Genomic DNA, 25,739 nt, shown 5'->3' with positions numbered 1-25,739 from the left:
GTCCGCTGAGGTTAATGGTTCAATGGAGAAATATCTGTAGGTTTGGAGTCCTTGGATTTTGTATATGGACTCTCAGGATTTTCAATCCCTCTTTTCTAAGCCATAAGGAAGATAGATTGAACAATACGGGTTAGACGGACGTAATTATAGGGGTGCAATTTTCCGCCTCCTTATATCAGACTTCATGGTTACTCTCCCCCTATTTTCATTCTCTCTCCCCCCACCCCCTCCCCTCCTTCTTTGTCTCATTCTTTCCTTTCGTGTTTACACCATTATTATTTGGAGTGACCTAACTTCTCTAGTTTTGGTCGCTTTCTTTCAGTGGATACTTCACATGTATCGCCAAAGGTCAGAGTCTCCCTGGATAGGGGATTCCTACATCCGCCATGGATTTATTTTTCTTTTTAGATTTTGTTGGACTTGATTGAAAATGACTTTTGACCTCAAAGTTCTATTATTTCGGGACTTGTTGGCTACAGGTCTTGTTTATACAGTTGTAAATGAGATTTCTTTTTGTACTCGGTAATCCTTATGTTGCTGAATCGTTTCTTACTTGATTGTTCTGAATATCTTTTCAATAAAAAACAGATTAAACATATCCTAAAAACAAAAAGTCCTTTTCAGAGCCATATATTTGCTTTTCCCTATTAATACCAGAAAGTTTGCAGGAATATATTATATACTTAATTTAAAATGCACAAGGCTTTCAGGAAGGGACAGGGAATTGGGCGTGCTGCTGATGGTGAATGCAGAGATCGTAAGCAAGGTAAAGTCGTGCCTGCCTCGGGAGCGCAACAAACATGCTCATCCTGGAGGCCTGGCGTCCTGTCACACTTTGCAGGGGGGCGCAGGACACCACTCTGGAAGCCAGAACAGTGTGAACAGTTGATTGGCTGGATGGCAGATAATGCTGTTTCCCTGCACCACCCTGTCTTCCACACAGTCCAGTCTCACTAGCCAATAGTCTGGATCATATTATCCCACCATGGCGATTCCCAGGAGACAAGTGATCCTGCACTTGGACACTCTGAGGAGCTCTTTATATTTCCATTCATTGATTCTGGCCTCTCGCCCTGCACGTTTCAAGAAGCACATGAGGAGATCATGTGTAGTGATGCCCAAATATTTGAGCACCCACGGTAAGAAGATGATGAGGGTGGGGAACAGCAATTAGTGTCTTAAGGGGTAGATGATGAGTATGAGGCCTCCCTTATGTCTGATAAAGGGTGTATCAGGTCCCTCTTCTAATTTTTGGCAGTTCTTGCATTGTCCACATAGGCTTTGTGAGTCTCAGTCCGTCCTTCATAAATGATACAGGAGTTGTCTGACCGTGTCACACACCACAGCCCAGCTAAGATAGCAAAATGTTAAAATTACATTTACTGGTGACTACTGGTGGGTGTAGTGTTATTTCCAATCTACTATATTAATAAGCGATGGGGGATATACAGTGATGGATGGACCAGTTAGCAAGGGGGTGGAGGAGTTGGTTTTTTTTTCCTCTTTAATTTTGCCTTATATACAAGTCATACAGAATGTTTCCTGACATTTTTCCTGTAAAATCCATTTTACATTCGATTTTGTATGTTTTACTGTCAGTCCCTAAAAGCAGAGTAATTCTCAGACAACACTATTCCCAGCGCAGTCTGGGAGTCAGAGATACTTCTAGGGTTCTCCCCATGCTGTTTTTTCCTGACCCCTCCACCCCTCTTGATAGTGTGATCCATTGACTTCCATTTCTCTTGGTAATGTAGTCTAGCCCGTCCGACGTCTGACCTTCTTGATTCGAGTACCGAGCATTTCAGCGCTCGATCATCATTAATGTCTAAATTTTGACAAGCTTGACATTTGCTTTTTTTCACTCAAAACTGGCCGTTTTTTAAGTTAGCGTTTATCACATAGAAAAATTAAAATCTGTAGCAAAAATATTGCTGTAAATTCAGCCAGGGTAGAATTGGTGTAAAAATGCTATATTTATCCAAAATGCATGTTAAAGTTATTCCCAGAACTGAAAGTTATATCCTATTTCTGGCAGTCCAATAGACAATGACTGGAGGTCCACTCACAATGGAGCCATACAGAGCTCTGTTCTCAGGAGCACTGGGCAGCAGCCAGACACCCTGTGATCAGTAAGGTAAACTTTAATATTTTTTTTACAACTTATTTTAGTGAGTTAATGTTATTTAATAGAGTTGAGCAAAATGATACGCTCTGCCCTATTCAGGAGTCCAATCCGGTCCTCCATGGCAGACCCTATCACAGTGATCAAAATAAAAAAAAAATATATCAAACCCCTCTTTATCACCCCCATTGGTAGGTGAAAATAATTAAAACAAATACTTTTTTCCATTCTTTGCAGTTAGGGTAGGGTTAGGGCTGTGTTAGGGTTGGAGTTAGAATTGGGGGGTTTCTACTGTTTAGGTACATCAGAGGGTCTCCAAACGTGACATGGTGCCACCATTGATTCCAGACAATTTTGCGCTTAAAAAGTCAAACGGGGGCTCCCGCCCTTCTGAGCCCTGCCATGCACCAAAACAGTGGTTTTCCCCCACATACGGGGTATCGGCGGACTCAGGAGAAATTGCACAACAAAGTTTGTGGTCTATTTTCTCCCGATACCCTTGTGAAAATAATGAAGTTTGGTTCCAAAGTAAATTTTTTGTGAAAAAAGTAAAATGTTCATTTTTTCCTTCCACATTACTTCAGTTCTCGTGAAGCACCTGAAGGGTTAATTAAATTTCTTGAATATGGTTTTGAGTACCTTGAGGGGTGCAGTTTTTGCAATGGTGTCAATTTGAGGTATTTTCTATCATTTTGACCCCCCCAAAATCCCTTCAAATGTGAGGTGGTCCCTAAAAAATGGTTTTGGAAATTTTGTTGGAAAAATGAGGAATCGCTGGTCAAGTTTTTAACCCTTATAACTTCCTAACAAAAAAAAAAATGTTTCCAAAATTGTACTGATATAAAGTAGACATGTGGGAAATGTTATTTATTAACTATTTTGTGTGACACCACTCTCTGATTTAACGCCTGAGGGTGGTTTACACGTTAACTCCCGGGCCAATTTTTACAATTCTGACCACTGTCCCTTTGAGGTAATAACTCTGGAGCTTCCACGGATCCCGGTGATTCTGACATTGTTTTTTCATGATATATTGTACTTCATGATAGCGGTAACATTTCTTTGATATGACTTGCGTTTATTTGTGAAAAAAAAACTGACATTTGGCGAAAATTTAGCAATTTTCCAACTTTGCATTTTCATGCCCTTAAATCACAGAGAGATGTCACATAAAATACATAAGTAACATTTCCCACATTTCTACTTTACATCAGCACAATTTTGGGAAAAAAAAAAATTTTGTTAGGAAGTTAAGGCTTAAAAACTAAACAGCGATTTCTCATTTTTACAACACCATAGTTTTTTTAGGGAGCACATCACATTTGAGGGGTCTATATGATAGAAAATACCCAAAAGTGACACCATTCTAAAAACTGCACCCCTCAAGGTGCGCAAAACCACATTCAAGAAGTTAATTAACCCTTCAGGTGCTTCACAGGAACTTTTTGAATGTTTTAATAAAAGATAAACATTTAACTTTTTTTTCACAAAAAAATAATTTCAGATCCAAATTTTTTTATTTTACCAAGGGTAACAGGAGAAATTGGACCCCAAACGATACTGTGCAATTTCTCCTAAGTACGCTGATACCCCATATGTGGGGGTAAACCACTGTTTAGGCGCATGGTAGAGCTTGGAAGGGAAGGAGCGCCGTTTTACTTTTTCAATGCAAAATTGACTGGAATTGAGATTGAACGCCATGTCGTGTTTGGAGAGTCCCTGATATGCCTAAACAGTGGAAACCCCCCACAAGTGACCCCATTTTGGAAACTAGACCCCCTGAGGAACTTATCTAGATGTGTGGTGAGCACTTTGAACACCCAAAGTGCTTTACAGAAACCGTAAAAGTAAAAAAATCTTATTTTTTCCACAAAAATAATCTTTAGGCCCCCAATTCTATTTTTACTAAGGGCAACAGGAGAAATTGGACCCCAAAAGTTGTTGTGCAATTTCTCTTGAGTACGTCGATACCCCATATGTAGGGGAATACAACTTTTGAGGCAGTGTAATGCTCAGAAGGGAAGAGGCGCCATATTAGAGATCAGATGTTGCTGGAATCGTTTGAAGGTGCCATGTCACATTGGCAGAGCCCCTGAGGTGCCAGAACAGAAACCCCCTATATGTGAACTCATTTTACAAACTACACTCCCCAATGAATTCATCTAGGGGTGCATATTGGGATCATATTGACACCACATGTGTCTCACAGAATGTTATACCATTGAGCGGTGAAGAAAGAATATATTACATTTTTACCACTAAAATGTTTTTAGCCCCAAGTTTTTAATTTTTCTAAAGGCTAATAGGAATTTTTTTTTTTACAACAAATTGAGGTCCATTTTTTCCTGAGTGCGCCAATACCCTACATGTAATAAGGAAATATTTTTCAGGCAAAATGCAAAGCTCAGAAGGCAAGGAGAGCCAGATTTTACTGTTATGGTTTGCAGGTGCCATGACCCACAGGGAGAGCCCATGAGGTGCCTGAACAGCAGAACCCCCATAAGTGACCTCAATCTACGAACTATACCTCTCAATGAATTCATCTAGGGGTGAAGTGATCATACTGACACCACGGGTGTGTCACAGAATTCTATACCATTGGGCAGTGAAGACAAAATAACTACATTTTTACCACCAAATTTTTGTTTAGCCCTAGACTTTACATTTTCACACAAGTTGTTAAAAATGGCACCAAAATTTGCCCCACAATTTCTACTGAAAGTGACAATACCCCCTATGTGGCTGTACAGTGCTACTTAGCCATACGGAGAGACTCGGGAGGAACGGAGCGCTATTTGTCTAATCAAGTGCATGGGTCTGTGCACATGTCAGTGTTTCCATGCTAACTTGTCTGTTTTTTAATGTCAGCACGGCCACAAAACGTCCAGCACACATGCATACGCAAAACACACATGGATGTCATCCGTGTGACACACAGCTGCGCCAGGGAAGAAGCATTACAGTAAGCGCTATTCCCCGGCGCTGGGTGCTGAACACGACTCATCATTCTCCCCTGCTCTGCCAGCGATCGGTGCAAGCAGGGAAGAATGACGAGCCATGTTCGGCACCCGGCACTGGGGAACAGCGCTTACTTTAACGCTTCATCCCTTGAGCTTGTCCGTGTGGTACTGATGCGGCACACGCATGCCACACGTGTGCCGCAAGTATTACACAGACGGACACTGACATTTCCGGTACCGGAAATATCAGGACGTGTGAAAGAGGCGTTATAGCGGGTTTTTATGTTTAGCAGCTGTCATACACTAAAAGACGCTTTTTATTGCAAAAAATAGTTTTTGCATCACCATATTTTGAGACCTATAATTTCTCCATATTTTGGCCCCCAGAGTCATGTAAGCGCTTTTTTTTTGTGGGACAAGTTGACGTTTTTATTGGTACCATTTTCGGGCACATGACATTTTTTGATCACTTTCTATTCCGATTTTTGGGAGGCACAATTAACAAAACCAGCAATTCATGAATTTCTTTTGGCTTGGACATTTACACCGTTCCATGTGTGGTAAAATTGATAAAGCAGTTTTATTCTTCGGGTCAGAACGATTCCAGCAAAAACTCATTTATATGTTAGTTTTTAGGTTTTGGTGCTTTTTATACAATAAAAACTATTTTATAGAAAAAATTATTTTTGCATCACTTTATTCTGAGAGCTCTAACTTTTTTATTTTTTCGCTGAAGATGCTGTATGGCGGCTCGTTTTTTGCGGGACAAGATGACGTATTCAGCGGTACCATATTTATTTATATCAGTCTTTTTGATTGCGTGGTGTTCCACTTTTTGTTCGGCGGTATGATGATAAAGCATTGTTTTTTGCCTCGTTTTTTATTTTTTTATGGTGTTCACTAAAGGGGTTAACTAGTGGGTCAGTTTTATAGGTCAGGTCGTTGTGGATGCGGCGATACCAAATATGTGTACTTTTATTGTTTAGATTTTTTCATTCAAATACTTATTTAGTGATAGAATAAATATTTTTTTTCTATTTTGATTTTTAAAAAATATTTTTACAATTATCTAATTTTTTTTTTTACTTAGTCCCACTATGGTACGATCATTTTTTGCAGGTGAAGCAGCATCTGCATGCCATAGAAGCTGTCAGCTCTGCATCGAGTCTTTCTGATTATGCACTGCGCATGATCAACAAGTTTCCTCGCTCTGGTGACCCAGATGTTCTCATGACATCGGGTCACCATGGCAACGATCGGGACCCCTCATCACGCCACGGGGTCTCCGATCCAAAGGCAGAGGGGCTATCAGCCCTCTGCAGACTTCCGGAATGCTGGAATCATGTTCGATCGCAGCATTTCGGGGGTTAAAGTGCCGGGTGTCAGCAGTGAGAATCAGCTGACACCTGGCCGCGATCGCCTGCGTGTACAATGATAACTAAGCCCCCTCTGCGTGTACAATGATAACTAAGCCTCTCTGAGTGTACAATGATAACTAAGCCCCCTCTGCGTGTACAATGATAACTAAAGGTACTGTCACACTTAGCGATGTACCAGCGATCCCGACCAGTGATATGACGCGGTCAGGATCGCTGGTGCATCGCTAAGTGGTCGCTAGTGAGCTGCCACACAGGCAGATCTCACCAGCGACATCGCAGGGGTCGGGGGTCGCTACTTACCTGTCAGACGAGGCGATCCTGACGTCCTCCTGCCCGCGTCCACGCGTCGCTCGTCGGCGCCACAGGAAGCCCAGCAGGAAGCTGACGATGAGAAACGGTCCAGGATGTTCTCGCACGATCAGTGATAACCAGCGGGGGAGCGGTCGGAGGTAAGTATCAGACACAGAGATATCGCTATAACGTCACAAAAACCAGTGACGTTATAGCGATATTGCTAGCTATATCGCTTAGTGTGACAGGCCCTTAAGCCCCCTGTGTGTACAATGATAATTAAGCCCCCTCTGTGTGCACACGTGTTACATATACATGATGGATATACATATATACTGGTCCTATATGCAAATACCATAGTGTGGTAGGACAAAAGGTATAAGCAAAATATATAGTCAGTTACCAGTTAGGTTAAAGGCCTGGCCAGCAGAGGAGGGGCTGCCACATGGGAGGCTTGTGTTCCCCTTGGTATGTGACTTGTCCTCACATGATGTCCTTGTGCCCTCCCAGAGAAAAAGCAATAGGAAATGCTGCACACAAGCATTTAAACCTCTGAGTCACTCCCCTGCTGCCCTCTGGGATTAACCTAAATCCCCTTTTCTGGAGGTTTGGAGATAAATCTCCCAAAATCTATGCAAGATCTTAACTCCTTTCTGGGCAGCCTGAGGGCAGCGGTTCTGGCACCATCAGGTCCGACAGGGCCCCTGCTGCTCATAGTGACTAAACACAATTTTGCTACCTAGCTGCTAAAGGCTGTTCTGTGTATCTCCCTTCTTGTGCGTGTTAGGCTAGTTTCACATTAGCGTTTTTTTGCGCAGCGCATCGGGCGCATAAACGCAAAACAAACGCACTTTTTTTAGCGTCATGCGCACGCTGATGCGTCAAAAAACACAGTGTTGCTTGCGTTTTACATGCGTTTGCGTTTTTTATGCACATGCGTTTTTAGGTGTGACATTTTTTCCATTGTCTAGAGAACATTCTAGACTTGTTTACCTCAAAAACGCATGTGCAAAGAAACGCAAGCGTGAGCAAGACCATGCGCACGCATGCGTTCCCATAGACTTCAATGTGTTGTTTTTGCGCATTCCGTGCGCAAGTGTGCGTATGCGTTTTTTTGACGAGACAGAGCGGACCAAAAAATGCAACATGTTGCTTCTGGCGCGCAAGACAAAAAAAGCATGCGAACGAAAACGCAAGTGTGCGCAAGACCATGCGCACGTCATGTTAAACATAGGTGCGCATGATGCGCTGCGCACAAAAGCGCTAATGTGAAACCAGCCTTAGAATGACTCGAGACCCAGGCAGGAGCTTGCCCTGATCTGGGGATCTTGGAAAATATACACGATGTACGGCTGGGATGTATAGTATTTCCATAACTCCTTTTTGAAATCCTAGCTACCTGAACAAAGGACTCACGCCTCATGACTTGGATCAACATGGGGTCTTCTTGTGGACGATTGCATACCAGCTGGCTGGTGGGGATGTGAATCCTTTGTTTCAAGCTGGCAGTTGTCAGGTTACCACTGCATGTGCTGAAGGGCTTTGATTCCATTCCATGCCCTGTCGGGGTAGCTATTGAGGGAGGGCTAAATTAACCCTTCACGGTTGAGCCAGTGATGTCCAAATTATTCCACAGCGTGTTGCTAGCAACTCAAATTACCACACGGAGACGGGGGTCTCTGTACGGGAGGATCGAGACAGATCACCAGTCCCCTTTTAGTCACTTCTTTTATAATCTTTTGCTTAATTATGCAAAGTTCTCAACTACCAATAGCATCATTGTAATACTTCACTTTGTAAGCCAATAATATTGCAAGAAAACCGGAAACTACATATATGTCCGTATCCAAAAGTAGTATAATGGCATATTCTTCAGAATTCTACACCCCCGCCTCCCTTATCTTGCACCTGATGGGAACAGTCTGGTTTCATGACAGCCTGAACTGTTTTCATCCTAATTACAAAAATTATCTTACAGCAACAAAAATAGAGAAACGAAACCTTCAGAGAATGGATAAAACGAAACTTCAGCTTTGATTTTAGTTTTAACCCTTCACAGCCAAACAGATGGTTGACATGGAATTATATCTCCAATATTCTTCACACATGAAGCAGTTGTTGCCTATTTGAAAAAAAATAATCCACATCTCGGTTCATCTTACATTTTTGGATGATACATGGCACAGTGCTCCGTGAGATATTCAGCGCCTGGGATATTTTTTATAAAGAGAACCCAGCAGAAAAAAAGGCAGAACCGCTTACCTGCCCAGATCTGTGAACAAATGCACTACAGGGTGCAGCCAGCCCATATAGCAAGATGTTGGCAATACATGTGCAAAATACTAAATTAACAGCCACTCTCCACCTACCCATTCCTGGAGGGGGTGACTGCCTAGTATAAAACTGGAGCTGTTCACATAAGGGTAATGCATAGTGTCTGGTTCACAGCCAATTAGTCACGCCCCTACTATTGGATTAGGCGGGCTGGCCAGCACTCTCTCAATGCATCCCAGTGTGAACACCCCTGATACAAGACCAGATGTGCTTGGGCTTGGCTGCACCCTGAAAAATAGTGCACAAAATACAAAAAATAGTGAGAAATTGGTCATTTTTTTTTTTTTTTTTTTTTTAAGCAAAAATACACAAGCTCGCAACCCACGTCACAGGTCCTCACGCTTGCGAGTCCTAACACTAAACTATTAGCAAAGCCACAATAGAAGACTAAAAGCCTCTAAAAATTAAACAAAAAACAAAAAAACAAAAAAACAGCAGAAAAAAAAAAGGCAGAACCGCATACCTGCCCAGATCTTTGAACAAGTGCACTACAGGGTGCAGCCAGCCCATATAGCAAGATGTTGGCAACACAGGTGCAAAATATATTTTTTATAACATTATCCGGCTTTACTCCTCTCTCCCACTTTATCCCTGACCTGTCTGGTGGGCTCCTTGGTTTTTATGATGCTGTTTGATCCCTAATGTTCTCACACAGGCCTTCACAGACCAGCTGTAGTTATACTGAAAAGAAATCAAACCCAGGTAGACGCAATGTACTAATTATGTGACTTATGGGGGCGATTAGTCACTCGGAATGTTATTTAGGAGCATCAGACTACAGGGGGCTGAATACAAATGCACAGAACAGTTATCAGATTTATGTTTTTTTAAATATTTAGAAAACCCTGTATAATTTCCTTTCACAAACATACAGTTAGGTCCACATATATTTGGACAGACATTTTTCTAATTTTGGTTCTAGACATTACCACAATGAATTTTAAACAAAACAATTCAGATGCAGTTGAAGTTCAGACTTTCAGCTTTGATTTGAGGGTATCCACATTAAAATTGGATGAAGGGTTTAGGAGTTTCAGCTCCTTAACATGTGCCACCCTGTTTTTAAAGGGACCAAAAGTACTTGGACAATTGACTCCAAGGCTATTTCATGGACAGGTGTGGGCAATCCCTTCCTTATGTCATTCTCAATTAAGCAGATAAAAGGCCTGGAGTTGATTTGAGGTGTGGTGCTTGCATTTGGAAGGTTTTGCTGTGAAGGAAACATGAGGTCAAAGGAGCTCTCCATGCAGGTGAAACAAGCCATCCTTAAGCTGCAAAAATAGAAAAAACCCATCCGAGAAATTGCTACAACATTAGGAGTGGCAAAATCTACAGTTTGGTACATCCTGAGAAAGAAAGCACTGGTGAACTCATCAATGCAAAAAGACCTGGGGGCCCACGGAAGACAACAGTGGTGGATGATCGCAGAATAATCTCCATGGTGAAGAGAAACCCCTTCACAACAGCCAACCAAGTGACCAACACTCTCCAGGAGGTAGGCGTATCAATATCCAAATCTACCATAAAGAGAAGACTGCATGAAAGTAAATACAGAGGGTTCACTACACGGTGCAAGCCACTCATAAGCATCAAGAATCAAAAGGCTAGACTGGACTTTGCTAAAAAAAAAACATTAAAAAAGCCAGCACAGTTCTGGAAGAACATTCTTTGGACAGATGAAACCAAGATCAACCTCTAACAGAATGATGGAAAGAGAAAAGTATGGCGAAGGTGTGGTACAGCTCATGATCCAAAGCATACCACATCATCTGTAAAACACGGCGGAGGCAGTGTGATGGCTTGTGCATGCATGGCTGCCAGTGGCACTGGGTCACTAGTGTTTATTGATGATGTGACACAGGACAGAAGCAGCCGAATGAATTCTGAGGTGTTCAGAGCCATACTGTGTGCTCAGATCCAGCTAAATGCAGCCAAACTGATTGGTCGTCGTTTCATACTACAGATGGACAATGACCCAAAACATAAAGCCAAAGCAACCCAGGAGTTTATTAAAGCAAAGAAATCTGAAAGTCTGAACTTCAACTGCATCTGAATTGTTTTGCTTAAAATTCAATGTGGTAATGTCTAGAACTAAAATTAGAAAAATGTTGTCTCTGTTCAAATATATATATGGACCTAACTGTATACAGTATATAGGGGGATACGCGGTATATAGGGGTATATATCACTCACGATAGCTTAGTGTTGATATCACATAAAATCCCAATAGAGTACATTTAAGTTTGTAGGTGTAACATGAGAAAATGTGAAAAAGTTCACAGGGCATGTAGACATTTTCTAGGCACTATATACTCCAATAACTTACAAGCCTCGCTTCATCACATTGAATTTCTTTACCTCGAATCTGTGGTTGTAATTATAATCTCTGAATTACTGGCACATTATAGGCGACTGGTTTGCCCAGTCTTTTGCCCTTTGGTAGACATTTTCTGTTTTTGTTCCTTATTTAGCAACTGGTCTTGTTGAGTTTCATTCCTGCACCAGGGAGTGTCTGCCCAGAACCAAACAGAAAGTAAGAGAACCACAAAACTTGGTTTTGCTTTATACTTTGATGTCTTACCAAGTGATGTAAAAAGCAATCTGCCATGGCCAAGAAGAACATAGGATATTTCCAGACAACCTCGGCTGTCTGATCTGCCACCAGGTGATCAAGGATCCAGCCGTTCTCCAGTCATGTGGCCACAACTTCTGTCACGCTTGCCTACAGGGGCAATGGGGAGACGCGGAAGGCAATGACAAAACATGTCCTATATGTAAGGAGACATTACCTGCTGACATGGGCACCTTCAACATTGCACTGGTGGAAAAGGTTAAAGAACCAGAAAATAAAGAAATGATAAAACAAATATTGATGGCTCCTCAAGACATCTCCGACCAACTCACCTGCAGCCTCTGCAACAATACTTTCCGAGATTCAGTTTTCCTCAAGACATGTGGGCACAACTTTTGTCACAAATGTGTGCAAAAGAGATCAACAGCTACAGATCAGGGGGAGATAGAGTGCCCCATATGCAAGCTAACATGCCCCAGGGATGGCTATGCTTACAACAGAGACCTGGCCAACCTGTTAGAGAGAATAAATCGTCCAGCAAATCAGGAAGGACAAGCAAATGATCCAGTGAATAAATGTGAGGCGCACAAGGAGAGGATCACTCTTTTTTGCCTAAATGATGAGACCTTGTGCTGCTTGGTGTGCAGAGACTCCTTCCAACACCAAAGTCACAAGCTGCTTCCACTGACTGAAGCGTCAAATCTAATACAGGTAAGAAAAACAGAATGTGCTGCGAGCCCGAGAACGGCAGCAAAAGGTCGATTTATAGTATCACGTGGTTACATGACCAAAAGTGGGCAGTGAGCAGGTCACATTGGGGAAAGGTCCCATTTCAGCCGCTGCAGAGAACGTCTAATATTGTAGTACTCCACAAGAAGCTTAACCCCTTCGCACCCGAGCCTGTTTTCGCCTTCGTGACCGGGCCAATTTTTTCAATTCTGACCAGTGTCACTTTATGAGGTCATAACTCTAGAACGCTTCAACGGATCCTACTGATTCTGACATTGTTTTCTCATGACATATTGTACTTCATGATGGTGGTAAAATTTTTTAGATATGAGCTGCGCTTATTTGTTAAAAAAATCAAAATTTGGCGAAAATTTAGAAAATTTTGCAATTTTCAAACTTTTAATTTTTATGCCCTTAAATCAGAGAGTGATATCGCACAAAATAGTTAATAAATAACATTTCCCACATGTCTACTTTACATCTGCACAATTTTGGAAACATAATTTTTTTTTTTTTTAGGAAGTTATAAGGGTTAAAGGTTGACCAGCGATTTCTCATTTTTAAAAAAAATTTGCAACACCATTTTTTTTTAGGGACCACCTCACATTTGAAGTGAGTTTGGGGGGTCAATATGACAGAAAATACCCAAAAGTGACACCATTCTAAAAACTGCACCTCTCAATGTACTCAAAACCACATTCAAGAAGTTTATTAACCCTTCAGGTGCTTCACATGAATGAATGGAATATGGAAGGAAAAAATAAACATTTAACTTTTTTCACAAACATTTATTTCAAAACCATTTTTTTTTTTTATTTTCACAAGTGTAAAAAGAGAAAATGAACCACAAAATTTTTTGTGCAATTTCTCCCGAATACGCCGATACCCCGTATGTGGGGCTAAACCACTGTTTGAGCACATGGCAGAGCTCAGAACGGAAGGAGCGCCGTTTGACTTTTTCAATGCAGAATTGGCTGGAATTGAGATCGGATGCCATGTCGCATTTGGAGAGCCCCTGATGTACCTAAACAGTGGAAACCCCCCACAAGTGACCCCATTTTGGAAATTAGACCCCCCCAAGGGACATATCTAGATGTGTAGTGAGCATTTTGAACCCCCAAGTGTTTTACTAAAGTTTATAATGTAGAGCCGTGAAAATAAAAAAAAATCTTTTTTTCCACAAAAATGATCTTTTAGCCTCCAATTTTTATTTTCCTAAGGGTAACAGGAGAAATTGGACCCCAAAAGTTGTTGTCCAATTTGTCCTGAGTACGCTGATACCCCATATGTGGAAGAAAACCACTGTTTGGGCACACGGTGGGGCTCGGAAGGGAAGTAGTGACGTTCTGAAATGCAGACTTTGATGGAATGGTCTGCGGGTGTCATGTCGCGTTTGCAGAGCCCCTGATGTACCTAAACTGTGGAAACCCACCACATGTGACCTCATTTTGGAAACTATACCCCCCAAGGAACTTATCTAGATGTGTGGTGAGCACTTTGAACCCCCAAGTGTTTCAGTAAAGTTTATAATGTAGAGGCGTGAAAATAAAAAAATCATTTTTTTTTCCACAAAAATGATCTTTTAGCCCCCAATTTTTATTTTCACAAGGGTAACAGGAGAAATTGGACCCTAAGAGTTGTTGTCCAATTTGTCCTGAGTACGCTGGTACCCCATATATGGGAGAAAACTACTGTTTGGGCACACGGTGGGGCTCGGAAGGGAAGTAGTGACGTTCTGAAATGCAGACTTTGATGGAATGGTCTGCGGGCGTCATATTGCATTTACAGAGCCCCTGATGTACCTAAACAGTGGAAACCCCCAATTCTAATTCCAACCCTAACCCAAACACACCCCTAACCCTAATCTCAGCCCTAACCATAACCCTAACCACAAACCTAACACCAACACACCCATAACCTTAATCCCAGCCCTAGCCCTCACCCTTGCCCTAGCCCTAACCTGTGTACCTGCTTTTTTTTTCTTTACTTTTTTTTATTTTTGTGACAAGATCGCTGCCCTGCGATCTGACTCATAGTAACGCCACTTCTCCTCTGATCTCACACTGACAGATGATCAGAGGTGAAGCAGCGTTACTGTGTGACAAGATCGCTGCCTGGCACCGCTGTGCCAGGCAGCGATCAGCTGTGCCAGGCAGCGATCTAGTCACACAGTAACGCTGCTTCACCTCTGATCATCTGTCAGTGTTAGATCAGAGGAGAAGCCGCGTTACAATGAGTGAGATCGCCGGGAAACAAGCAGCTTTCCCAGCGATCGCTCCCATTGGCTGCTGTGACGCTGACGTCATCAGGACCTGAACCAATCAGGTCTCGATGACGTCGGGGGTCCCAGCATGCATTGTGCACCGGGATCCCCGCGTTATAAAGTATGTGGGGGTCCCGGGGGGCACAAAACCGCCGACAGTAGATAAACGTCGGCGCTGCACAAAGCCCAGCAAGCGCCAACGTTTATCTACTGTGGGCGGTCGGGAAGAGGTTAAAGGGTTATTTAAAAAAAAAAATAATGCTCTGTCACTCTGCTAGTCCCATAGAGAGGAGGTCGTGCATACATAGAAAGATGAGGATGATTGACCTCATGGAGATCAACATCCGACACTGCGGAGACACCATCACGTGTTTCTCAATGCAGTGATTCTAGAGCACTGCCCCCATCCCTTATGGGAAATATGTAAAACATGCAAAAACAGAAGCCGCGGAAACACCATCACATGTTTCTCAACGCAAGCAATGACTAGCCAGGTCTTTCACCGGGAAGGAACAACCACGGGAAGGGCAGTCTCCAATGAAGCAAACCACCTATGCCAAAACATGGTATCCATCCACAGACAGCTGTTTCGGGGTATTTGCCCCTCATCAATGTGGAGTAGGAAACTGGCTAGTAGGAGCAATGCCTAGTAAAAGACTATGAAAAGATGAGGATGATTAACCTCATGGAGATCAACATCCGACACTGCGGAGACACCATCACGTGTTGGTGTCTCCGCGGCTTATATATTTGCATGTTTTACATATTTCCCATAAGGGATAGGGGCAGTGCTCTAGAATCACTGCGTTGAGAAACACGTGATGGTGTCGCCGCAGTGTCGGATGTTGATCTCCATGAGGTTAATCATCCTCATCTTTTCATAGTCTTTTACTAGGCATTGCTCCTACTAGCCAGTTTCCTACTCCACACTGATGAGGGGCAAATACCCCGAAACAGCTGTCTGTGGATGGATACCATGTTTTGGCATAGGTGGTTTCCTTCATTGGAGACTGCCCTTCCCGTGGTTGTTCCTTCCCGGTGAAAGACCTGGCTAGTCATTGCTTGCGTTGAGAAACATGTGATGGTGTCTCCGCGGCTTCTGTTTTTGCATGTTGTGCATACATAGAAGACATAGAGCATACAAAGAGAGGAAGTCGAGCATACATAGAGAGGAGGTTGTGCATACATAGAGCATACATAGAGAGGAGGTCGAGCATACAAAGAGAGGAAGTCGTGCATTCATAGAGGACATAGAGCATACATAGAGGAGGTCATGCATGCATAGCAGGGCTGTGGAGTCGGTAAGCCAAACCTGTGACTCCGACTCCGACTCCTCAATTTCCCTTACACCGACTCCAACTACGACTCCGACTCCCACACATATTGCTTATATTTAAGTGAAACATTTATTGTAGTACAATGTGAACCTCAGACATTTAATAATTTTTATGATCCAATAATCAAGATATTTAGATAGAACAGAATATATATTGGTGTACTACCCGGTTTTCATTCTTTTTGGTACAGATACGATATGGATAGACAGATATGGATAAATGGATAGATAGAGCAGATTTCTAATCTGCTTTTGCTATTGAAAACATTATCTATGAGCTCAAAAACCTTTCAGGTGATGCAGTTTTTTAAAAAGCTGATCTGCTTTTGCAGCTGAAAAACGTATCCTCAAAAAAACACAGGAAAAACGCTGTGTGTGAATGTAGCCTTAGATCAGGAATAGAACAGCCATTTATAGGACATTTCATAACTTTCCGAAACTCCTATGAAAAAATATTCAGCACATCCTGCATTGAATTACTGTACCCAATTTATTATATATTTTAGGAGTCGGAGTCGGTCCATTTTATACCGACTCCAACTCCGACTCCACCAAAATGAGCACCGACTCCGACTCCACGACTCCGACTCCACAGCCCTGATGCATAGAGGACACAGAGCATACATAGAGAAGAAGTCGTGCATTCATAGAGAGGAGGTCGTGCATGCATAGAGGACACAGAGCATAGAGAGGAAGTCGTGCATTCAGAGAGGAGGTCGTGCATGCATAGAGGACACAGAGCATACATATAGAGGAAATCGTGCATGCATAGAGGACACAGAGCATACATAGAGAGGAGGTTGTGCATACACAGAGAGGAAGTCATGCATACACTCCTCTGCTCTGTTTCATTTGGTATTTATGCAGCTGCCATTTTACTTGGGTCCGCTGCACCCTGGATTAGTGCAGATGCATTTGGGGCCTGTCTGGTTTGTAACTGAATTTTTTGGAGGATTTTTTTCCTCTTTCTGAGGTTTTCATGTTAGAGTAGGGACTGACAAGTGTAAGGAACTTTGACGCAGTTTGTCAGCTTCCGTATTAAGGCCTTACTATCAACCAATACCTTACATATATTGCTATGTTTTTTGTGCACTTTTTATATTTTTTCCAGGGTGTAGTTGGGCCCAAATGGTTCTGCAAACTTGTGGCCTCTGTTCACACGGGATGCATTCTAGTTGGCACTGGGCAGCCCCCCTATATGGTGTTACTAAGAGGTTGTGAGCCAGAAGCCCTGCATTCCCTGTGTGAACACTGCCACATGCGGATTATTTCTTCTGCACTGGTGTACCACACGGCCAATCCCTGATTGTAGGCTGGCTGTTTCATTTGGCATTTATGCACCTGTGCAGCTGCCATTTTACTTGGGTCCGCTGCACCCTGGACTAGTGCAGATGCATTTGGGGCCTGTCTGGTTTGTAACTGAATTTTTTGGAGGATTTTTTCCTCTTTCTGAGGTTTTCATGATAGAGGGGAGGTCATGCATACACTCCTCTGCTCTGCTCAGGACAGGGCTGCAGAGCTTCATTCTCAGGGTCCTAAAGTTGTGATTGCGAGATTAGGAATCCCAGTGGTCGGACTCCAAGTGATCAGCAAGTTATCTTTACACTATGCATAGAGGATAGCTTGTTTTTTTAATAAGCCTTTAAGAATTATCAGTAAATTCTCTTTACGCACACCAATATACAGATTGTACATAGCACTGTCCACCGGAGCCCAGACACTGTATATACCACTGCCCACCAGAGCCCAGACACTGTATATACCACTGACCACTAGAGCCTAGACGCTGTACAGTTGTGGCCAAAAGTATTGACACCCCTGCAATTCTGTCAGATAATACTCAGTTTCTTCCTGAAGATGATTGCAAACACAAATTCTTTGGTATTATTATCTTAATTTAATTTGTCTTAAATGAAAAAACACAAAAGAGAATGAAGCAAAAAGCAAAACATTGATCATTTCACACAAAACTCCAAAAATGGGCCAGACAAAAGTATTGGCACCCTCAGCCTAATACTTGGTTGCACAACCTTTAGCCGAAATAACTGCGACCAACTGCTTCCGGTAACCATCAATGAGTTTCTTACGATGCTCTGATGGAATTTTAGACCATTCTTCTTTGGCAAACTGCTCCAGGTCCCTGATATTTGAAGGGTGCCTTCTCCAAACTGCCATTTTTAGATCTCTCCACAGGTGTTCTATGGGATTCAGGTCTGGACTCATTGCTGGCCATCTTAGAAGTCTCCAGTGCTTTCTCTCAAACCATTTTCTAGTGCTTTTTGAAGTGTGTTTTGGGTCATTGTCCTGCTGGAAGACCCATGACATCTGAGGGAGACCCAGCTTTCTCACACTGTGCCCTACATTATGCTGCAAAATTTGTTGGTAGTCTTCTGACTTCATAATGCCATGCACACAGTCAAGCAGTCCAGTGACAGAGGCAGCAAAGCAACCCCAAAACATCAGGGAACCTCCGCCATGTTTGACTGTAGGGAACGTGTTCTTTTCTTTGAATGCCTCTTTTTTTCTCCTGTAAACTCTATGTTGATGCCTTTGCCCAAAAAACTCTACTTTTGTCTCATCTGACCAGAGAACATTCTTCCAAAACGTTTTAGGCTTTTTCAGGTAAGTTTTGGCAAACTCCAGCCTGGCTTTTTTATGTCTCGGGGTAAGAAGTGGGGTTTTCCTGGGTCTCCTACCTACAGTCCCTTTTCATTCAGACGCAGACGGATAGTACGGGTTGGCACTGTTGTACCCTCGGACTGCAGGGCAGCTTGAACTTGTCTGGTTGTTAGTCGAGGTTCTTTATCCAACATCCGCACAATCTTACGTTGAAATCTCTTGTCAATTTTTCTTTTCCGTCCACATCTAGGGAGGTTAGCCACAGTGCCATGGGCTTTAAACTTCTTGATGACACTGCGCACGGTAGACACAGGAACATTCAGGTCTTTGGAGATGGACTTGTAGCCTTAAGATTGCTCATGCTTCCTCACAATTTGGTTTCTCAAGTCCTCAGACAGTTCTTTGGTCTTCTTTCTTTTCTCCATGCTCAATTTGGTACACACAAGGACACAGGACAGAGGTTGAGTCAACTTTAATCCATGTCAACTGGCTGCAAGTGTGATTTAGTTATTGCCAACACCTGTTAGGTGCCACAGGTAAGTTACAGGTGCTGTTAATTACACAATTAGAGAAGCATCACATGATTTTTCGAACAGTGCCAATACTTTTGTCCACCCTCTTTTATGCTTGGTGTGGAATTATATCCAATTTGGCTTTAGGACAATTCTTTTTGTGTTTTTTCATTTAAGACAAATTAAATGAAGATAATAATACCAAAGAATTTGTGTTTGCAATCATTTTCAGGAAGAAACTGAGTATTATCTGACAGAATTGCAGGGGTGTCAATACTTTTGGCCACAACTGTATTAGTGATTGTTCTGTCCCATCATTATTCCTGAGCAGGTATAAAGAGGCCGGGAAAGAAGAGTTGAACGACGTCAACATTGTTGATCACACTCGTTTATGTGCCTGAAATCAGCCAAAGTAAATAGAACCAAAATGCTTCTGTGTGATGTGCAACATGTTAGCATTTGGAGCCCCATTTTAAACTTTTGCCCCGGAACCCACTTTGCCTAAAACCGGCCCTGATTGCTCCTTGTACAAGCGTTATCTGTTTGCATCTATTGAACTAGGGAAACCTCCCCCGTTTTTGATTAGTGTGTGAGTGGTTGTTTTAGCAGCATTTTACATCTGTGCAGCCTCCATCTTTTATCATGGAGGCCTTTTGCAATATTTTAGTACTGTGACCAATCATTGGTAAGAATTGTTTTTTTGTTTCTGTCATGTTTAAAAGGTTTGTGCCAAGTTTGGACATTATCCCTTAATCATTGGATAAGGAATAACTTCTCGACAGCTAGGACCCTGACCAATTTTAACTATAGGGCCTTGAAGAGTCTTGCCTGAGTTGGAGCGGAGACGCCAAGCAAGCAAAGCTCTGTTTCATTCATTCTCAATTGAAATGTCGGAGATTGCCAGATCCTTTAGTCTTAAGGTACTGTCACACTAAGCGATATTGCTAGCAATATCGCTATAACTTGTGACGTTATAGCGATATTGCTAGCGATATCGCTGTGTGTGATACTTACCTACAACCCGCTCCCCCGCTGGTTATCGCTGATCGCGCGAGAACGTTCAGGACTGTTTCTCGACGTCAGCTTCCTGCAGCGGTTCCTGCTGTGACGAAGAGCGACGCGTGGAGCCGGGCGGGAGGACGCAGGATCGCCTAGTGTGACAGGTAAGTAGCGACCCCCGTCCCCAGCGATGTCGCTGGTGAGATCTGCCTGTGTGGCAGCTCACTAGCGACCACTTAGCGATGTACCAGCGATCCTGACCGTGTCATATCGCTGGTCGGAATCGCTGGTACATCGCTAAGTGTGACAGTACCTTTAGACATGATGTGTCCGACTTATGCTTTTTAGGAGATAGATCCTGGATTAAGTCATCATCTATAGGTTTCAAGTAACCTTCAAGCTCTTCCATGTTATCTTATTCCATAGCTGCCTCACCTCTGACGCTAGATCCCGAGACGGCTCACCGCAATCTCCTGTTGTCTGAGGACTTGACCAGGGTCTCCTACAAGCCCAGTGTCTTTAGGAGGGTTGTGGACAGGTGAGTTGCAGACTTGTTCTCTTAGGTGGACATCGCTGGGAATGACTGTGTCCATGTCTTAGAAGTGAGAAGCCTCAATCCACTGAGGCCAAAGTTTCAGCTAAATGTTAACAGAAACTTACACAGTGCAAATTACATCATCAAAAGTTGCGTAAAAGGCAAGCAAAAGATACCTGATATAAATAACATGTCCACAAGTTACTGGACAATTGTATTAAAAGCATAATCTCCAACCTCCATGGCATAATCTGCCGGACAGCACGAGGAAAGAAATTTCCGCATCTGCAAAAGAGAAAGATATTAAAACATGACTTTTAATAGCATCATTAAAAATATCTAAGATCAAAAACCATCAAAAATAAAATAAAAAGGGGGAATGGGTACAACAGGTGGGGACAGGTCTACGCGTTTCAGGCTGACAAGCCCTTAGTCAGGACTAAGGGCTTGTCAGCCTGAAACATGAAGACTTATGTCCTACCCTGTTGTCCCCCTTCCCTTACCCCCTATTTATTTTTGATGTTTATTGATCTTAGATATTTTTAATGCCACAATTAAAAGTAAAATTTTAATATCTTTACCTTTTGCGGATTCTGGAATTTCTTTCCTCGTGCTGTTCCTGCCCAGAAGTTGGTCTGGAGTCCGTGCACCGCTTCATTTATAGAGGTGACATTTTTCCCCGCACTTGGTTAAACTGATCTCCCTTCCCCCTCACCCTTCTTACAAATAGTCTGCCTGAGGCCCTTGTTTTATTTTACATCTAAATTTCATCTAAGTGCAGGCTTAACTTTCTGCACCTGGGCTCCACTGTTCTAACTAGTCTAACACAAACTTTTATACCCCTGATGATGCCATGTGATCTTCTAAGTTGTGAAGATATAACCCTTAAAATGTACATTTATTACAAAATCTAAAATAACACCTAAAGAAAACATCAGTGCACAAAGTAAATGATGAACATACAGATGATTTCAAAATATTTACTAATGACTGTTTCAGTAAACCGTATCTTGAGACAGTCAAATGCACTCCAATAGAGAACCACCATCTTTGCCTCCTCCTACATGCACCAAAATATAAATGGAGAGATTAAAGGGTTGCAAGAGGGACAAGTGGGCTAGAAAGGCTCTATAGGAGATATCCCAGGTACTACCACACATGACCGCAATGTGGTCTGGCTCAGAGGCCGAATTCCTCTCCTTTGTTGAGTTCCTCAGTAGTATTTCCTTCTGCCTTAGATTTATCTGCAGCATAACTATAGCATTGCTAGGCTGCTGTCCATGTATCGCAATCTCAGCCAGGGACACAAAACTGTTATGAGTTCATTTTCTCCTTCACCTCTGATGAACTCCCTCTGCTGGTGAAAGGCGGTAGTGAAATTGATCTGGATGGGAAGAACCGGTCATCTGAAGAGGTGGAGTGTGATTGGACATCCGGAATTTTTGAGTGGATATAAGGCAGCCGACGCCCTGCAGGGCTGCTGGTGATCCTTTCTGCTCTGAGCTCTGGCATCCAGTTTAGTTCCTGTCTACTAAAAGCTAAGTTTTTGCTCTGTTATTTTTCCATGAGATTTTGTCTGTTTACTTAGGCCTGTTTCACACTTCCGTTTTTTCAAATCCGTCAAAATCCGTTGGTTTCCGTAAAAAAACGGATCCGCCATTTTTTTGCAGGATCCGTTTTTTTGTCCCATAGACTTCCATTAGTGGTTACCGCGGATCCGTCAAAAAAACGGATCCGTTTTTTAAAAACGGATCCGTTTGCATCAGTTTCCGTCAAAAAAACGGAAACGGATCCGTTTGGCGGACACAAAAACGGAAGTGTGAAACAGGCCTTAGTGTTTGTGTTCAGCCTGCCCTGGTTGGGACGGGCTGAACTCCATTTTTGTCTCTGATCAGTTGATCTCTTTGCTTTGTCTTCAGAATATTCTTGAGTGCTGATATAGTGATTTTGAAGTCTAGTGACTTCAGGGCCTTTTCTATCAGACGTATTGGACATTATTTTTGGCAGGGTTTTTTGCGTGATTGCAGCCAGCATCTTTTCTGTCCTTTCCTATCTAGTTAGTTGGGCCCCATCATTTGCTCAGCCTGTCTTTCTGTCTGTGTTTTCAACTGGTTTTCACCGACAATACATGTTGGGGGCTGTCTATAGCTTTGGGGTCTGCTCTGAGGCAGTTTAGATTTCCCCTTTCTTTCTTTAGGCTTATTTAGCTCTCCGGCTGTGACGAGGGGTCTAGGGCACCGTAGGAACCCCCCACGGCTATTGTTAGTTGTGGTGAATAGGATCAGGGGTCTGCAATCCGCTAGCTACCAACCTCTCCGGTTTTCTGGACTTAGCTTGTGTTTTTGTTTTTTCCTCCTCCGGTGACTCATTCATAACACAATACCATATCTTGTCCACATTTACAGGTCTATGTAACACCTGCACATCTTGATGGATCAGCTTAGTCTCCCTCGATGTCTCCAGCTCCGCCCTCATACATTTAAGCGCCCCTGCCTGTGTGTTCCAGTCTGGTATGCAAGTACTTCTGGCATACAGCAGAAGTAATAAATCTTTGCACATTCAGCATCTATGTGTTCCAACATGGAATGCAAGCACTTCTGGTATCCGGCAAAAGCATCGCGCCAGCACAGGACAGTGCACCGCTATACCAAGCACTCACCCTAATGAGAGGTAGGAGTTACCCCACAACATGAAAATCATGGATCCCCAGCTTGGGGGTATAATAATGAAAACAAAGGGGTAGGGGACGGGTTACATGTCATAACCCACCTTGTCCACATCTAACCGACTAATGGTTTTTGATCTGGCTGGGAAGTGAATGGGACCTATCACACCACACAGCGGGTGGATACCCAACCTGTGTGGCCATATTTAAGAGCATATTCTGTTTGGGCCAGGTACACCACCATGGGCTTCTGGCCATCCTTCAGCATCTATACCTCCTATGAACAAACCTTAGCCTCCTGATGAACCACCAAAGGAGTCACGCGTCGAGGCAGAGGCATAGAAGCACTGCATATCAAGATGCATCAGAATGATAAGTAATATCTAACCTTATTGATCACATGTTACATAACATCCCTTCCCCACTTCTAGCCTAGTTGTTTATTATCTAGTCAAGGCTCCCTGTAGACATATCAGCAGAGGGCCTGCAGGGTAAGTGAGGGCCAGCCACCGTGGAGCGAGGACGCAAAATATATTTACGGTGCCAGCCTCCAATGGTAGGCAGGGATATTTCTGTGGACACGTAGGGCATCTCAAGCCGTGTGTGGTAGTACCTGGGATATTTCCTATCATGGCCACTTGCCCTCTTGCTACCCTTTAATCCCTCCACTTATATTTTGGTGCATGTAGGAGAAGATAAAGATGGTGGTTCTCTATTGGAGTACATGTGACTCTTTCAAGATATGGTTTGACCGAAACAGTCATTAGTGAATATTTTGAAATTATCTGTATTTTCATCACTTACTTTGTGCACTGAGGTTTTCTTTAGGTGTTATTTAAGATTTTCTAATAAACGTACATTTTAAGGGTTATATGTTCACATCTGTAGTCTCTTATTATTATTTATGCCTTCCCAGTACATGTGATCTCCTAAGGGTGGACATTTACCTATATGGAAAATTTAACAAGAAATAACAAACCTTCAGGTGAATAAACTAGTCATTATTTTATGTTTCCTCTAGCCCAAAGAGGTTCGCTAAGTTTGATTTAGCTTTAACCAGCGAAGGATTCAATAATGGTCGCCACTACTGGGAAGTCGACATTGATGGGAAGGACTGGGACATCGGATTAATGAAGGAGACGCAGAATAGGAAGGAAACAGATCACATTTTTCTACTTGATCTCTGGGGGGTGTCTTACAACAGCCAACTTGGCCTTCACTTATTGAGTAAGACAATTACAATTCTTGGCATTTACGAGTCACCGAAGAGAGTTGGAGTTTACCTGGATTACGAGGACGGTCAGATCTCCTATGATGTGCAGAAGAAAAATCATCTCTGACGTTTCTCCGCGACCTTCACCGGTAGACTTTATCCATATGTTGGAAGCTGCAAAGCTGAAGACTCCCAGATGAACATGGTCCACATTCGACTGTGATCAGATGCTTGTCGTAATGGAAAATGGAATATGAGACGTATAATAGTTACGATGTCTGAACCGTCAACTGTAACATTTTCTGCTTTCCCCCATAAACAGCAATCATGCATAATGTGACACCGCTGTAACCAATCAATGAAGCTTTCATTTTAAGCCAATAAAGCTTAATCATTGTGTTCTGAGAAGTTATTTTTTAGTAGACTTTGGGGAAAATTTACTTAGATGGGCATTTTTTTTTTTTTTTTTTTTTTAAACAGTCCAAAACAAAAAGTCCACCAGAGTAAATTCAGCTAGCTATCTCTTTATAGGACAGTAGTCAGTGGGCCCAATGACGTTACGATCTGCACACCTGCCACGACGCATGTAGAATTAGCAGGTATTGTGTACCTGTCCAGTTCGATACAATAGACATCATTTATTGGGGGGAGCACCAGTAGGCCCTCATACACTCTAGACTGACAGGCAATCCAGACTATATCGGCAGATTCAGATAATTCAATCCTTAGGGGCCTTATACACATTGGATTAAAGCTGATGAAAAATTAATTTCAACTAAAACAACAACATTTCTCACAAACCTTTCCGTCCACTGACCACAGATTATCATGGCTTGGAACGAAATCATCCGTTTTCAAGTGTTAAATCCCTTCCCACATGACGTACGAAGGCCTTTGTGCCGACGCTCCTGTCTTTGGATGGCTTTCATAGGAGGCTGTGATTTTTAGTGTATACTGAAATACAAGTCTGTTGCAGTATATAGTATGAGTGACAGGACGATAGTAGCCATTACACAATGGATAAACTGTTAGGAGTCAGATTTTTTCCTCTCCTATGATGAAATCTAGACCCTTACATTCTGCAGTCTTCTGCACTTCATCTGCTGCAGAGGGGATTGCATAGGAGAGTGCCTTGCGGCAATTCTCTCCAGAGGCTAAGTCCTTTGTTCCCTCAACTGAGCATGCTCATGGGACGAACTCCCATTGGAGT

The 25,739-nt window shown here is 42.7% G+C and overlaps 1 protein-coding gene across 1 annotated transcript; it reads left to right on the top strand.

The window, feature by feature from the left end:
- The first annotated feature begins 985 nt into the window (after positions 1-985).
- LOC141050640 (zinc-binding protein A33-like) lies at positions 986-24,937 on the top strand. The gene is made up of 4 exons (XM_073547226.1): positions 986-1,139; positions 11,684-12,458; positions 20,508-20,654; positions 24,338-24,937. Exons 1-4 carry the CDS (start codon positions 986-988, stop codon positions 24,654-24,656), a joined length of 1,395 nt encoding a protein of 464 aa, XP_073403327.1. The 3' UTR covers positions 24,657-24,937.
- The last annotated feature ends 802 nt before the right edge of the window (positions 24,938-25,739 follow it).

This window comes from Dendrobates tinctorius, unplaced genomic scaffold (assembly GCF_039654945.1).
Source record: "Dendrobates tinctorius isolate UK_male_01 unplaced genomic scaffold, ASM3965494v1 ptg000152l, whole genome shotgun sequence".
Taxonomy (NCBI): Eukaryota; Metazoa; Chordata; class Amphibia; order Anura; family Dendrobatidae; genus Dendrobates; species Dendrobates tinctorius.
This window is presented reverse-complemented; position numbering and strand designations above follow the sequence as displayed.

Coding starts and splice junctions, on each gene's coding strand:
- LOC141050640 (XM_073547226.1), top strand. CDS start 986: ATGGCGATTCCCAGGAGACAAGTGATCCTGCACTTGGACACTCTGAGG. Junction 1,140..11,683: donor CAAATATTTGAGCACCCACG/GTAAGAAGATGA, acceptor TGATGTAAAAAG/CAATCTGCCATGGCCAAGAA. Junction 20,655..24,337: donor TTTAGGAGGGTTGTGGACAG/GTGAGTTGCAGA, acceptor TGTTTCCTCTAG/CCCAAAGAGGTTCGCTAAGT.